Here is a 15,595-nt window from a genome sequence, read left to right on the forward strand (position 1 = left end):
TCACATGAATTTCTTCTGTACAGGTCTACAGCATCATTGAATCATTTAAATGATGGAACCATATTAACAACCATAGGCCGCCAGTTTCATCCCTTTTCTCCACTTGAATGTAAATTATATTATTGGCCACTTCGGTGTTAGCCCATTTTGAAACGTTTGAAACGTGATTCCAAAATAATGTTTTGTATTATGTGGGGACAGATGCTTGTTTCCCACACGGACGTATGTTGAATGTTTCAGATATAGCCTTGCACATACCAATCAGCTTACAACTTTCACACCATGTCATTTGGGCAAAAGCTTATTGACAGCTATCTTACTAGTCATTACATATTCGTTTATCAGTATACTAAAAGTACACAGTAAATGAAGATGTAAGGACTAGTAAGTTAGATGTCAGTAAGGCTTTTGCCTAAATGACGTGTTGGGAAAGCTGTGCTTGTAAGCTGACTGGTATGTGCAAGACTATAACATATGACATATGTATGTGGGGGAACAGGTGCCTGTCCCCACATAATGCGAAATAAGTTTTGAAGTAACACACACACACACACACACAATAATCAACAATATCATACATTTATCTTTCCAGAGTACCAAATCAAAAATGGTAAAGGCTATTGAGAGAGTATTTGTGTCAACAGCATGTGTTTGAACATTGCTGTACTGAACATTGTGTTGATTAAATCTAAGACTAAAATAGTGAATACTGTAAAAATGAAAGGTGAATAATTGTGGATTAGGAATGAGATAGGAAAATGTACAATTATAAAGAATGGTTTAGCAGGCAGCTATATATAAGGCAACTATTGTTAGGAAAGACCCCCCACTCCTCCAGTTTGATAACATTCTTAGGCTGGCAGATGGTTACGCAGATGTGATCAGAGAAGACTTGTGTTTACTCCATAAAAGAAAAATTACTGTGCTTGTAGATAATAAACAATGAAATACTAAGCAACAAAGTAGGAGTAAAATTCAATGTAAGGACACATTTTTTTCTCAAAGAACAGCAAATCTAACAGATATTCTGTGTACCAGGGTAGAAATGGTATTACTAAATAAAGGATTTACGTACATGTTAACTGTATCTTCTGTCGGTTCTTGGTAGAACAACATTATAATAAATGAAAAGTACTAGCTTGCTTTTGTTCTGCAGTATTACTTTTGTTGTGTTAACCTGTTTTCATCTTACAAGGCCATCTTCAGACATTTGCTGAGGATTGTCATCAAATAAGTTAAAATGTTTGTAAACAAAACATTGAAAGAGAAGTTACACATCTAGATTGGAGCAGATGTACAATATCTCACCCAAATTCCAAGTTAAATCAATAAAAATAAATTAATAGCCAGTACTAAGGTTTTACTAGACAAGGCACAGTTGTCAATTTGCAAGCAGGCTGAGCTCACTAGCAAAGTCTTGGAACTAATAGCCAAACAGATGAAGTTGCAAGAAAAAAATTTGTTACTAATAGGAAAGTGTATGATACAGCGTTAGATATTAATAATACACTTTAAGAGAAAGATGCCATAGCTGTTAAGTCGGACAAGGGTAGCACATTGATCATCACTCACAAAGTTTAATATAGAAAGAAGGTAAATGAATTTTTCATGAATGACAATATTATAAGATTGATAAGGACCAACTAATAAATTTAATGCATATAAAAAGCTTGAAAATGCAATTCTGTCCTCACAGGAAGAAAAAAAAGTTAAAAACTGTCTTGTAGCAAAGCCCAGGTACCTAAACCTTAGAGCCCAACCAAAGATCCATAAGGAAAACACACAAGTTTGTCCATGGGCAGCCATGTGTATTTGTTAAGCAAGAAGATTAATGGAATCATTAATAAACTGTGTGTATTCAAAACTAATTTTACAATTAGAAACTCACAAGATTTACGAAAATAGTTTAAAAGCATAAAAATTCCTATGAATAGGAAGTTTGCTTCATTTGACATTACAAACCTCTGTACGGACATTCCAGAACAATTTATTAAAATATGGTACAGCTAACATGATCGGAATGAGTTAATTGAATTACTACAGCTAGTGCTATTATACAATTACTTTCCATTTCAAGGTGTAATATTTTCACAAAAAAAAAAAAAAAAGAAAAAAAAAAAAAAAAAAGCTTAGCAATGGGAATGTCACTCATGGGTACACTTGTTAACATCTTTGTTAGCCATGTAAAGAGGAAGATTTTTAATGAATATAAAAAGAATGGGGATTAAATAGTATATTACAGATGAATGTAGATGACAAATTGATCCTTTTAATGGCAGCATTGAAAAGAGAAATTACATGCACAAACAACTAAAAAGTATGCAAACGGATTGATCATGGAATTAGAGTGGGAAATGAGAACCAGCTTCCTTGATTTAATAATAGTAATTTGAAACATAGATTTGGCGTTCATAGAAAATGTACAACAGATACAGTAGTGAACAGCAACTTCTGTCATCCTACTGCTCATAAAAAGATGTTCTTCCATTCGATGTTCATCACATTGTGAGCTTTCCATTAGAAAAGATGAAACTGGTAAAGAACTAAGAATAATAGAAGCCATAGCTACAAACAAATTACAGTTTGCACACAATTAGTGAAATCTGTCAGGTGAAGTAGAAAGCAAAAGAAGTAATAAAAAAATTATGAAACCACATTAACTATAGAGGAAAAAAAAAAAGAAAATCTGAAGTACACTTTCATGCTATTATCGCAACAATTTCAGGTAAAGTAGCATGTATGCTTTGTAAGAATAATGTTCATGTTAGTTTCTGTTTTGACAAAATGCTGAATGACATCAACAATCACAAAGTGCAGATAGAGCCACCTTTCAATAAATTTGTCACTTACAAAATAAACACCAGAGATTGTGATAAATTTTACATTGGCCAATTATGGAGCAATTTTAACACACAGTTTAAAGAACATGTCAGACAGAGTAAAAGTAATACATCCACATTTAGTATGCATCTGAGAGAAAGCAGCCGCTCCACATTAGACATAAATGTAACAGTAAAAATTCTCACAGAGCAGAAAAGAGATTGAGATTCATGAGCACCTCATAATGCAGCCAATGTGAATATTAAATGAGAAGACAGACCTGCAGGATAAAGATTTGTATACAATTTTAATCATGTTTTATTTCCTACATGATTTATCTGTGAGGTAAAAGATTTTTAGACAATTTTAATATTTTTTTCCCTATGTGAATTAGGTAATAAAATGACTGATCTTATCCCCATCTCGTCAGTGATTGCAAAGCAGTACTGTATCTCTGCGTAGTTGTAGTTTTGTAATTGTACTAATGATGGAAGTTATTAATTTTAATACTCTGCTATAGGAAAATAAACACGAGACCATTTCAGAGAAAAATATTACAAGAATGACGCTTGGACTTATTCAGTAATAATGAATGTGAATGATTTTAGTATTTTACAGTATTGTAAACAATTTTAACAGTTTTGTAAATGATTATGACAGTTCATATATTAATGTGACATACGACTTTAATCAAATGTAAGTACTGGTTTACTAAAGGGTGAGGGACAGTAATGTCGTGCTGCTTTATGGTTTGTGTAATGACAGTTAGCACAGATGCTACTAACTGCAGTGGCATAAAGACAGAGGACAATAAGCTATTTTCCTATGTTAAAAAACATGGTTCAGATTTTTGTTATCCTGAGTGATTATAACATTCAGCTCACATTTACAGTCAATATTCTCATAACACACAGTTTAAAGAACATGTCAGACAGAGTAAAAGTAATACATCCACATTTAGTATGCATCTGAGAGAAAGCAGCTGCTCCACATTACCTTTATATAATTAAAGCATAAATTTATCAAATATCAAGATGTGGTCATGTGACCAAGAATGCTCTGTTATTGGCTGAAGCTCTGATGACGTCATAGACTAGGAGTAAGACTAAGCCATACATGTGTTACAGGATTGTCAGTCGAAGTTCCTAGGTTTTTACGTACTTTTTCTGCAAATAGTTTAGCTGTTCAATAATAAAAAATGCATTTACATCTTTTTAAATACCAATAGAAAGGAATTTTGTGTACGCTGATTGTGGAAACCACACAAAAGTTGATGCATTTATGCTCCAGTCATTTAGAGCGGTGATATGTGCCGGGGTGAACATTCTTTTCCCTGATCCCTGCAACATCATTAAACTTGCTAGAACTAAGGAATCGTAGAACTTTTGGAAATGGGTCCATATCTTATATCTAGATTGTCAACTGTCAGTCATGAACTACGACCCTAAGCACAACAAAATTATTCTTGGCAAATCATAGTGCTGATTTCCACTATACAAGACGCTTAACAGATATGCCACCTGTAGCAAGTGCAGGTGGTGCAACATATAGCATGTATAACTGCAGATCAGAACAGGTTCGAATCTATTGCTAATGTAAGTGCATGCAAACACCACGGAAAAAAACACTAATACTCTGTTTCTAATTGGTGTATTGATGTTTTGTAATTGTGATTTGGTTTTCATATCCAATGACTTTCAATTTGTTTTACAAATAAGTTAAAATATTTTTGCTGGCAGGTTTCAAATCAGACACCTAGGAATATGACTTCTAATATTCGGAAACCCATCATTTTACCAACCAAGCCACCAAATAAGTGCAACAAAATGGCCACAACTATAAATTTTACTGTGAACTTGATATCCTTAAATGCCACTATCCTTCTTTGTAACAATGTAAAAGCATATCACAGAGGAAAATTAATGTTAACTTCAGAATGCAAGACATTTTTAATTAAGTAAGTGAACTTGGGCATTGACATGATGGCATTTTGCTGATACAGTGCAACCACAAAAACAAGATTTCAAGAGTTTTTATGGATGAATTTGTACAGTGTGGAGTTGCACGCAATTTGTAATCCGTTTTCCGAAACATAACTCCTAAAACAAGACGTCACTGTGAATTAGCTTTAGGAGAGTAGGAACAGCAAGCTGGCCAGTGACGTCAGAGGCATCACATGACTCAAATGAAGCGTTTCAGCAGACTTTCAAATTATTTGAATTTCATTTCCATTTTTATAAGAGAACATTGATGTTCAAGAGAGAAAAAAGCGTGTTATGAGCATAAAATGACGTAATTAACCATTTAAGACTATTTCCAGAAAATAGTCAAATACCCTATTCTTAGAAAGATTTAATAAGATCTCGTAGCATCTTGGTAGCAGTAATCTTAGAAGAAAGATTAAGGAAAGGCAAACCTACGTTTCTAGCATTTGTAGACTTAGAGAAAGCTTTTGACAATGTTGACTGGAATATTCTCTTTCAAATCCTGAAGGTGGCAGGGGTAAAATACGGGGAGCGAAAGGCTATTTACAATTTGTACAGAAACCAGATGGCAGTTATAAGAGTCGAGGGACATGGAAGGGAAGCAGTGGTTGGGAAGGGAGTAAGACAGGGTTGTAGCCTCTCCCCGATGTTATTCAATCTGTATATTGAGCAAGCAGTAAAGGAAACAAAAGAAAAATTCGGAGTAGGTATTAAAATTCATGGAGAAGAAGTAAAAACTTTGAGGTTCGCCGATGACATTGTAATTCTGTCAGAGACAGCAAAGGACTTAGAAGAGCAGTTGAACGGAATGGATGGTGTCTTGAAGGGAGGATATAAGATGAACATCAACAAAAGCAAAACGAGGATAATGGAATGTAGTCGAATTAAGTCGGGTGATGTTGAGGGTATTAGATTAGGAAATGAGACACTTAAAGTAGTAAAGGAGTTTTGCTATTTGGGGAGCAAAATAACTGGTGATGGTCGAAGTAGAGAGGATATAAAATGTAGACTGGCAATGGCAAGGAAAGCCTTTCTGAAGAAGAGAAATTTGTTAACATCGAATATAGATTTAAATGTCAGGAAGTTGTTTCTGAAAGTATTTGTGTGGAGTGTAGCCATGTATGGAAGTGAAACATGGACGGTAAATAGTTTGGACAAGAAAAGAATAGAAGCTTTCGAAATGTGGTGCTACAGAAGAATGCTGAAGATTAGATGGGTAGATCACATAACTAATGAGGAGGTACTGAATAGGATTGGGGAGAAGAGGAGTTTGTGGCGCAACTTGACCAGAAGAAGGGATCTGTTGGTAGGACATGTTCTGAGGCATCAAGGGATCACCAAGTTAGTATTGGAGGGCAGCGTGGAGGGTAAAAATCGTAGGGGGAGACCAAGAGTTGAATACACTAAGCAGATTCAGAAGGATGTAGGTTGCAGTAGGTACTGGGAGATGAAGAAGCTTGCACAGGATAGAGTAGCATGGAGAGCTGCATCAAACCAGTTTCAGGACTGAAGACCACAACAACAACAACAACAACATAACTAACATCATGTACGTAATGTAAACAGAAACGGTAACATGTAATCATAATGCTGTTCACTAATGTGTCTTACCTGTTTACTGTAGTTTTGGGATTATGCAGCAAAGAATTGAAAATGGTCTAGGGTCGCACCTGGCAAGTAATGTAATTTATATGCAAAGTGCATTAAAGGAATAAAACTGACAGCCTGCAGTGGTTAAAACGGTTCCATCATGAAGGTAAAACTTGTTTGCCTCCTTGTCACATATCCTTTCATTTCTCATTAATCTTCTTATGTTATCTTCCTGTTTTCTGTTAACTGCTACTAATGGTATATGTGACCACTTCTTCAGAAGTGTGCTTATCTTTAGTTTGTCTCCTTACAGTTTCTGAAATAGATCTGATTAGTTTAAAACCAACAGGTATAATCATTGTTTTGATAACTAAATTTTTAATATGGGCTGTTATGGTTTGGTGTAGAAAAATTATGATACAGTGACAGATATGTTTCTAATGGTGAAAGTAGTGGATGCCAGTTATTTGCTGCTTTTTTCTTTCAAGCTTATATAAGATATTATATTTTGTAATTAATTTTTAACCCAAGCCGCATATTTTTCACGTCATTTCTCAACTATATGTGAAAGTACGAATGTATAAGTGGTTTACATGGCTGAATACATGATCAAGCTTTACTTTTCTTCAGGACACGTCTTCGTAATAGACGGTCATACCAGGAATCATCGGAGAACATCAGTCAGAGCAAAGAAACTACAAATGCTCGTGCTAAGAAACTGAGGAGTAAGTCCATGTTGACTCTTCTTTTTCTTTTCCTTCTCCTTCTCCCATCCTTAGAAGAAAAAAAAGTGGAAATATATAAAGTAGCTAATGGCTTGTAGCAGTTGTACATTAAATTCACCCTCAGGTAGCTAAATATCAACTTTTTAGAGTAGAGTAGTATTCATCTGTAAGTAGAAAGGCAAGTTTGAAAAAAGTAATGAAAGGTAAGTAGCTTCATTCATTACCCATTTGATTCTCAAGAATCTGTCGATATGTACTATATTCCCTTTTGCTTCAGTCCTGTTCCCTATTGCAGAAATAGGAATCCCGTGCTCCAAAAGACTGTGGTTGTTTAACATACTTTCTGTATTTTTGTGTGGGATGCTATTAAAGAACACTTTTTCGGTAATAGTTTGAACTTTTAATTTTTATTGCTCTGAAAATTACAATGTGACAGAAAATAATTTCATAATAAAATCTCCTCAAAGGGAAGCATGAATACCCTTCAGTCAGCATGACTGTACCTATAAAAGCAGCAGGTATGGGGGTTTATTCATTTATGTATGCATCCAAAGAAAGTGTTAAGAATATGCCGAGGGCTTTGTACAAAAATAGCCAATTACATGTCATAAATCTGCATATTTAAATAGGTTTCTAAACAATTTGTGGGGTTTTCAACGCATCTTTGCAGTAATGAGAAAGAAGAGCATTCACAGTTCGGATTTTTGAGTGATCTCTCTGATGTGGCAGCTATTTGTACAGTAGTTAGTATCATAAATGAATATTCAAATATCAAAATACCTTTAGCTAAGATATTTTCAAATGTATACAACACATTTGCTCGCGTCACTGTGACAGTAGTTTGAGAAGTGGCATTGTCACAAAATTAAAGATTCAATATTGAGAATAAGTAGTCCAAATACTCGAGGTGTTAACACTACTTCAAGGTATATGGAAGTTTGGAAACAATATGTCAAGTGGTTCTACTCTTTTTTTTTCCCCCTGCTTTGTAAAAAATTTGTTTGCTGTAAACTTCAAGAGTACAGTTCATCCATTTTTGTACTATTAAAAGAAAAACAAATAAATAAATGAACACATCATTATTGAAAATTGTAATATACTATCAGGAAGGAGTAAAAAGTAATAATAGCTTACATTTTGGGGAGACATATTGAAGAAATTTATGAAATAATTTTTTCTGTTTTTTGTCACTTTTCACTAATGTTTATTAGCATAATGCATTTCGGCAGCATGCAGTCATCATTAGGTGCTTTGCACTAACCACTGCATCCACATGGTGGATGTGAACCCATGTGAGTGGTGGTTGTTTCTCATCACTCACTTTACATACAGTGCAGAAGCAGTTTCCTCATGCACCATCATGCAGATGTGCATTCAGTGAGTGCATGGTGTCAGGTGAGCGGCCCAGCCATTTAGCTAAAGAACCAGCTTCATCACTCTAATGGGCCGAGAAAGCGTAGGAATACATGTAGAATTAGAATTTTGTTTTTAGCTATTGATTTTCAATATTTTCTAAGTATAGTGTGTATGCTGTATACCTGAGATTCACCAAATATTACCACATTGATCAAGTATGAAAATTGAGATGATAATCAGATATTGAACGTTATTGAATGTCTTCGATTTAGCTGTGGAATTGTAAATTTTTGTGAATGAGAAGGTGATGAAACATTGCTCATGTTCACTCTGCAACTAAAATTGCACAGACATGGAGACACATTTTGAATAGAACGTGTGAGAAAGTTTTATGTTGAGAAGCATGACAACTGAGTTTAATTGACAACTTTGTTTATCAATGACCAGAAAGAGGAAGGAAACACAAAATACAGCAGTAAGCAGAGATGAGCATTATTCTAATAAATTTCTATTTAAAGAATCATTTGAATTAACTAGATCATTCAAACAAACAAACAAAATCACAAATAAATTATTAGTATCTTTAATAATGAAGAATACCACAGTATTTCATTTATTTACTACTACTACATAATTCTATAAATGGTGTTTGTTCTCTTGGCTCAGGCTGTTTCTGTTTGCTAAATAAGTTATTGGTGGTTTGTACAGAAATGTGGCTCAGTGGATTAAGTTCCAGACTACAAAGCTATAATTTTGGTTTCAACCCCCCCCCCCCCCTAGTCCTCTGATTTTTTCCTGTTACTTATCGCTTCCTTTGCCTGTAACAACGATGAAAATGCCAAGTCAAGTTGCACTTTGTTTAGAAGTACATGCTGAACTCTAATTCGTTGCATAAGTCAGTTCAGAGGTGAGAGGAAGGCAAGGGCGCAACACTATTCCTAATAAAACACTACAGTGTTTAAAGCATGCTTTGGATTGAGTACAAGTTTACTTGCTTTACAGTGTAAAAAATGCTACATAAAAATGCCTCCTGATAAGTTTAGCAATTACACTACCAGTGTGGCCCAATTCATTTGACTCTGTGTTTGCGAGTGCTTACCCCCTCCCCCTATTTACGTGTGGAATTATTCTACGTAAGCAGCCAAAGATGAGAATGCAGCCCAAAGAAATATCAAAGAAAATGGGTGATAAGTTTCAAATGATGACTTGAAAAGGAAATTTGTTTTGAATGTCATTTAGAGAGTGAAGCTAATGTGAAATCACAACAAAGTTATTGGCCAAAAAATAAGTGGTCCACCCTGTGCTGAACACACTGCCAAAGATGATATCCCTCATCTCAATTACTGCTTCACAACCTGTGCCATATGGATCCTTCCCACCAACACAGCTTTTCTGAATTGTGCAGATTGGAACTTTCCCTGCAATACATCCTACGTTCTCGTAACCCTCATGGCCTCAACTTTCGTTAGTCACTGTTCTCACCCATTCAGCCCCCTCCCTGTTCCCATTCCAGCACTACACAGCCATCATTTCACCGCCACACCCAGTCTTTTAATTTCTTTTTATTTCTCTCCTTTCTGCCACTACCCCGTCCCCCTCCGCGCCTTCTCTCCTGCCCTCCGTCTAAACTGCAGTACTTGACTCCCACCATACTATCCCTCCCCCTCCCCGCCCCAGCCTCCTCCTTACCCCCACCTAGTGGCCTCCCATCATGCACTGGTGCTGCTGCTCGCAGTGTGGTTTCAGCTCTCTGAGACTGCAGATTGTGTGTGTGTGTGTGTGTGTGTGTGTGTGTGTGTGTGTGTGTGTGTGTGTGTACTCCTGGCAAAGGCCGTAATGGCCGAAAGCTATAATTGTGTGAATCTTTTTGTTGTGCCTATCGTGACTCAGCATGTCCGCTATATGGTGAGTAGCAACTTTCCTTCTCTGCTATTGTCATATGTATTTCTCAGTGTTTACGGAAGAAGATAGTGTTTTGGAAGTCTTATACCAATCATAAGATTATTATATCAGATATGTAACATCAGTATCTTCTTTGCATGTCTAGAGTATGTCATAAAACATGCAATTGAAGCATTTACAAAATTGTGTGTAGTACGTACAAAAACTTTCATGAATGCCAAACTGGAAGAGACTTTCCTTCTCGCACAAACTATTATGATAAATCACCAATAACCACCCAGATTAAGCACACTGACTATCCATTCCAGGATATTGTGAATGATCTTCAGGTTTTAACATAAAATGGACAAGGGACTTAAAATGGACTTGTATGAAAAACAAGAAATTTTCGTTTATAGCACAGTGCGTGGTAACAGGTTGCTAAAACTTAAAATGACTTAACAATACTGAACAACAAAGAAATCATGTGTCATTATGTAAATATGCTCATATAAAATATTATATTTTTATTGTTTGTAGTAGCTTAACAACTGAAGTTTATTTATCTTAGCTGCTAAGAGTCTTTGGAATGTAAACATCTGCATATGAAAGTGTTTATCATTGTGCTCTGTGTGCCATCCAAATCCAGCAAAAACCTAAGTAGGACATCAATGAAATATTCAACTCACATAAGGTATACACTGAAATAAATTAATCTTTCGGTGCACAGCACTAAATTTCTGTATATAACCTGACTGGCACACCCCCAATAAATAGGCACCATCACACTTTGTTAATGTACATGTCACTGTAAAGCAGCTGATGATGGCAGCATGCTGCTGAAATGTGTCATTCTAATAAATATTAGTGAAAAGTGACGGAAGCAGAAAAAATTGTTCCACACGTTTGTTATATAGTTGGTGCTCTCAACAGTTTCCATACATGGCTAAATTTATGTTTATATAGATGGAAGCTTAACTACAAGAACTGTTTTGTTGATCTGCAAAGGAACTATATTAAATTAACGTTCCCAAAAAATTTGCTGATTCTACAAACTTAGAAATTATAAATAGATTTATTTTGCAGATACTCAGTCATTAGTAAGCTGTGAAATGATAATTTGGGCTACTCATTCAACTACGCCAAGCTCCCGATTATCTGGGTTAATGCCGACACGAGTGAACAGACAACCAAAAAACATAGATTGTCCAAAATACGAGTCACATTTAGAAACCCAATGCACTGCACACCACAAACTGGTAACTTATTTATTCACTTAAAACATGCTGTATTTTGTTATTATTTGCCTTCAGTTCACTTTTAGGAAATAATTGTCCATTTTTTATTCATTTCTGTTTTCCATGTCCCCCGCCCGTAAGTTGTCATTCTCCGTAGAACCAGAAGATTGGTATAGCCAAATGAATTTTGTCCCCACATACTCTGATGACAGATGTCCACATTTCAGTGCCTCATTGTGCATGATGGTAGGTTCCCCAGTTGCATTGTCTTCACTCTCTTTCACTGCCAAATACCCTTTTTCACTGTATCCACATCATGTAGCTACTCAAATTTCATAGGTAACATTCTTTAACCACTCATGAAAATTTTTGTCATCATATGTCTTCACAAATAGAAATTTGTATACTAAATAAAAATATCCATTCTGATTACAGCAGGACATTTCAGGCTTCTTTTTTTATTTTTCAAAAATTGCTGAACTTTGTTAGGATAATCTGTACTCAGAAAATCAAGAGTTATCTGTACATAAGAATTAATCATTGCCCAGAAGATGGTGTTCAGAATTGTGTGTGGAGTACAGTTTTCAGGGGTCTACACAAACAGTAGGGAATATTATCAACAACACCACACCACAGTTACATTCTGATGAAATTTGTTGTTAAAAATTCATTTTCATGTCACAATAATATGTTGTTATTTAGGGGAAATTGATCCTATAGAATGTAACTTTTGCTCAGAATGAATACGCAGCTATGTAACTTTTGTAGTCTGCCTACAGCATATAATGTCTGACAGACAAGACAAATGAGCTGAAGTGCAACCTACACTGACATTGCATCTAAGTTCTTAAACAAGTTTCTGTTATGAGTAAGTAGTCAGTTTATACACTCGTAAATGGTCAGCATGTAGCCATATATAAATATATAGTATTTTCATAAGTAAGCAGGGATGGTTTAAGACCCAAGCAACACAAGTGGCCATCTGGAGGAGGAAAAACTGAGAGGGGCACCACAGGCACCTCAGTACAAATTTTGTATGCAGGATGTAGCAAATACTTATACTGGTGAAAGTATGCAATAACGTAAGAAAAATATTCCAGTAAACATCAGTTAGCAAATGAGCAATTTTTAAGACAAATGCAACTGGGCGTTTATGAGCCACCAATGACTTCAATATCAAATACTGTCCTAGCGGGAACAAATGTGTTTCGAATGTAAAATTTTCAATCAGGTCACAGTCCAGTTGGGCACAAATTTCACCCAAGGCCTACCTTAACACATACTACTACAATACTTCAGCACACTGTGTGTTACAATTTACTGTACGCCCACATATGAAGGAGGTGCTCCACATAGCACCTTCCCATTTGATTGCAGTATTGCACTCATCTCTGCCGTGAGTTATGAATTCTTTGAAACATCTGGTCTCAGAAGACTGTAAAATTCAGTGCTCCTGTTCTTCAACCATATCGGAGAGACTGCTGTACACATGACTTCTTAGATGCCCCAGAAAAGAAAAAAAATCGAGTTGATTGCAGTCAGGTGATCTTGGTGGTTAAAGTACAGGCTTTGCTCGACCTGTCCATCTTGGACCACATTGGTACTTTATACGTCAGCAGCAAGATATACCTGTAGTGCTTCATGCCTGTACTACATGTTTAATAGATAACACATTTTATTGAATCTGGAACAATACCATGGGTTTTCTATTTTCATTAACAGGTTTTAAAGAGCTCAGGAGTTAGCTTAAGTGGAAATTAAATGTTTTGTCTTTTAATACGAGATGTGGCTGTAAAATGATGGGACTGCTGCTGTAAAACATTTTATTTCAGAAACATACATATTTAGTTATTGTTGCCCTCAATATACTCTCCTCCTCCTCCTCCTCTATCCCTACAAAGCTCCATGCATATTTTCCATTGACAGAAACAGTGCTGGAAGTTTTCCTCTACTTCAGTGAAATGAAATCTTGTTCCTTTTGATGCAGATCTGACCTTAGGAAATGGTAAGTCACATGGTGCTAGGTCAGGCAAAGAAGGTGGGTTGTCTAACACTGGGATCCCGTAAGTCATTAAAAACCTCTTTAACAGGCCATGTGGTGAGAGCCAATGTGTCGTCTTGATGCTGAACCTGTGACTTGTTCTTCCAAAATTTTGAACAAATTTTTTCCTTAATTCTCATGGAGTTGAGCAAGAACCTCAAGGTAATACTGCTGATTAATAGTTCGACCTTCAGGAACCCATTGAAGATACACAATTACATGAATATGTGAAAAAAGAAGCATCAACACTATAGTTCCAAAATGTAAGACATGTCATGTACTTTCATGTGTGTATAAGCTGTGGTAAATATTTCCAAAAGCTGAGATAGTGTGGGTAGTTTCATATATTTTGTGTGTATGTTGACAGTATTAAAGATATTATCTCTTATAGGTAAATAGGTGAGTGCTAGCTCATAATTTCATACATTAATATATCGAATAATAGATTGCTTTTTGAATTTTAGCTATTTAAAGGTTATTGCAATCACCAGCCACATTCATTCCTTCAGGTTCTACAAACAAAGGAATGCTGCCTGGTGGACACACACACACACACACACACACAAAGGTCTGTAAACTGGGGTTGGCTTGAGGCATCTGACCACTTTGAAAGTAGTCTCGTGTATTATCTTGTCGACATATAGCTTGCATGATGAGAAGCAAACTAGCAACCAAAGGAGTGGAAGCTGCTAATCTTGCACTAAAAGTAGGGGAGTTTGTTTCATGTACTTGGATGATTATAGCTGTGCTTTTTGAGGGTTGAAAAGGGTTATAATTTTTGTTATCCTGTATGAAAATAATTAGCAACTAGAACTCAAGTCTCCTGGACCATGTCGATGAAAAGCTATGAGAGGATTACATTGCAAAAGTAGAAAAAGTGTCATGAACTATCAGGTCCATAAAATACTTCACCAGTGAGAAAACATAGTAATGTTGACTATAAATTGAAAATTCGAGTCAGATTAAAACTGTATACCAGAGCGGGACTCATCCCGGTGCCATTGTCTTTCAAAGGCAGATGTCCTACTAACTGAACTGTCCAGTTACTGCTCATGGCCTGCCCTCATCACTTTACTTTCACCAGTACCTGTCTCGTACTCTCCAGAGTTCATTCTGTTGTATATTGTTTGAATATCCATACTTTTTACCAGTTTTGACATTCTCTTATTCCCACCTATACCCACAATTTTTTAAAAAAAGTGACTGCAATCATTTTTTATCCAGTGAAGTTGTATTAGCCATAAACAGCCATGACCCTTTCAAAATCGCACTTCAGCGAGCTAATTAACTCGGTGGAAAAATTATACAAATAGTGAAGTTTTCTATGTGCAACGAGACCAAGAACTTTTCTCTCTGCCTTGCAGCAGTCATACTGTTGACATTTCTCTCTCTTTTGTTTTTTAGTCATGACTAAGACTGCACTGCATTTTTTTTTGTGACTACTTTGATTCATATAAAATGACTTGAGTTAATAAGAGGAAAAAAAAAGTACTCCATAATGTATAGTTAAGCCTGTTGGTGTCTAAATTATGCTAATATTTAAAAAAAGTTCCTTATTTTTATATATTTTTACTTCTATGACCTATTTTCTTCCCCACCTACCATATTAGAAATTACTGTTTTGTTCTTGTTGATCTGTTATCCTTGCCCTCTTTTATCCTCCCTGTGCACCAGCCCCTATTTGTTTCGAATTCTGTGTCACTTGCTATTGGTAAATTCCAGAACCTCTGCCAGTTGTCAAGTAATGGCAAAAACTTCATTGAATTTCTTTCTCACATACTGCACAACTGCAAGGTTGAGACTTCACCTATATCTCCACAAAGTCATCGGTATGATTTGCATAAGTAACAACTATTGCATTGGATAGAAATGAATGCTGTGGTTACTGGTAAAAGCATTATCACCCAAAAATAAAAATGCTAACGTAACAGCAACAGTGATGTGTTTGTGAGCAGTAAG

At 35.8% G+C, this 15,595-nt stretch overlaps 1 protein-coding gene across 3 annotated transcripts in view; it reads left to right on the forward strand.

Moving 5' to 3' along the window:
• Positions 1-15,595, forward strand: part of LOC126204399 (histone-lysine N-methyltransferase SETDB1-like) — a 334,147-nt gene that overhangs the window by 292,324 nt on the left and 26,228 nt on the right. For 2 of the 3 annotated variants that reach the window (XM_049938777.1, XM_049938775.1), the window contains one exon: positions 7,026-7,120. The exons of the other annotated variant lie outside the window; for it this stretch is intronic. In XM_049938777.1, the coding sequence (XP_049794734.1) occupies positions 7,026-7,120 (95 nt within the window). The remainder of the gene's footprint in view (positions 1-7,025; positions 7,121-15,595) is intronic. 3 annotated transcript variants of the gene reach the window in all.

The sequence above is a fragment of the Schistocerca nitens genome, chromosome 9, assembly GCF_023898315.1.
Source record: "Schistocerca nitens isolate TAMUIC-IGC-003100 chromosome 9, iqSchNite1.1, whole genome shotgun sequence".
Lineage (NCBI taxonomy): Eukaryota > Metazoa > Arthropoda > Insecta > Orthoptera > Acrididae > Schistocerca > Schistocerca nitens.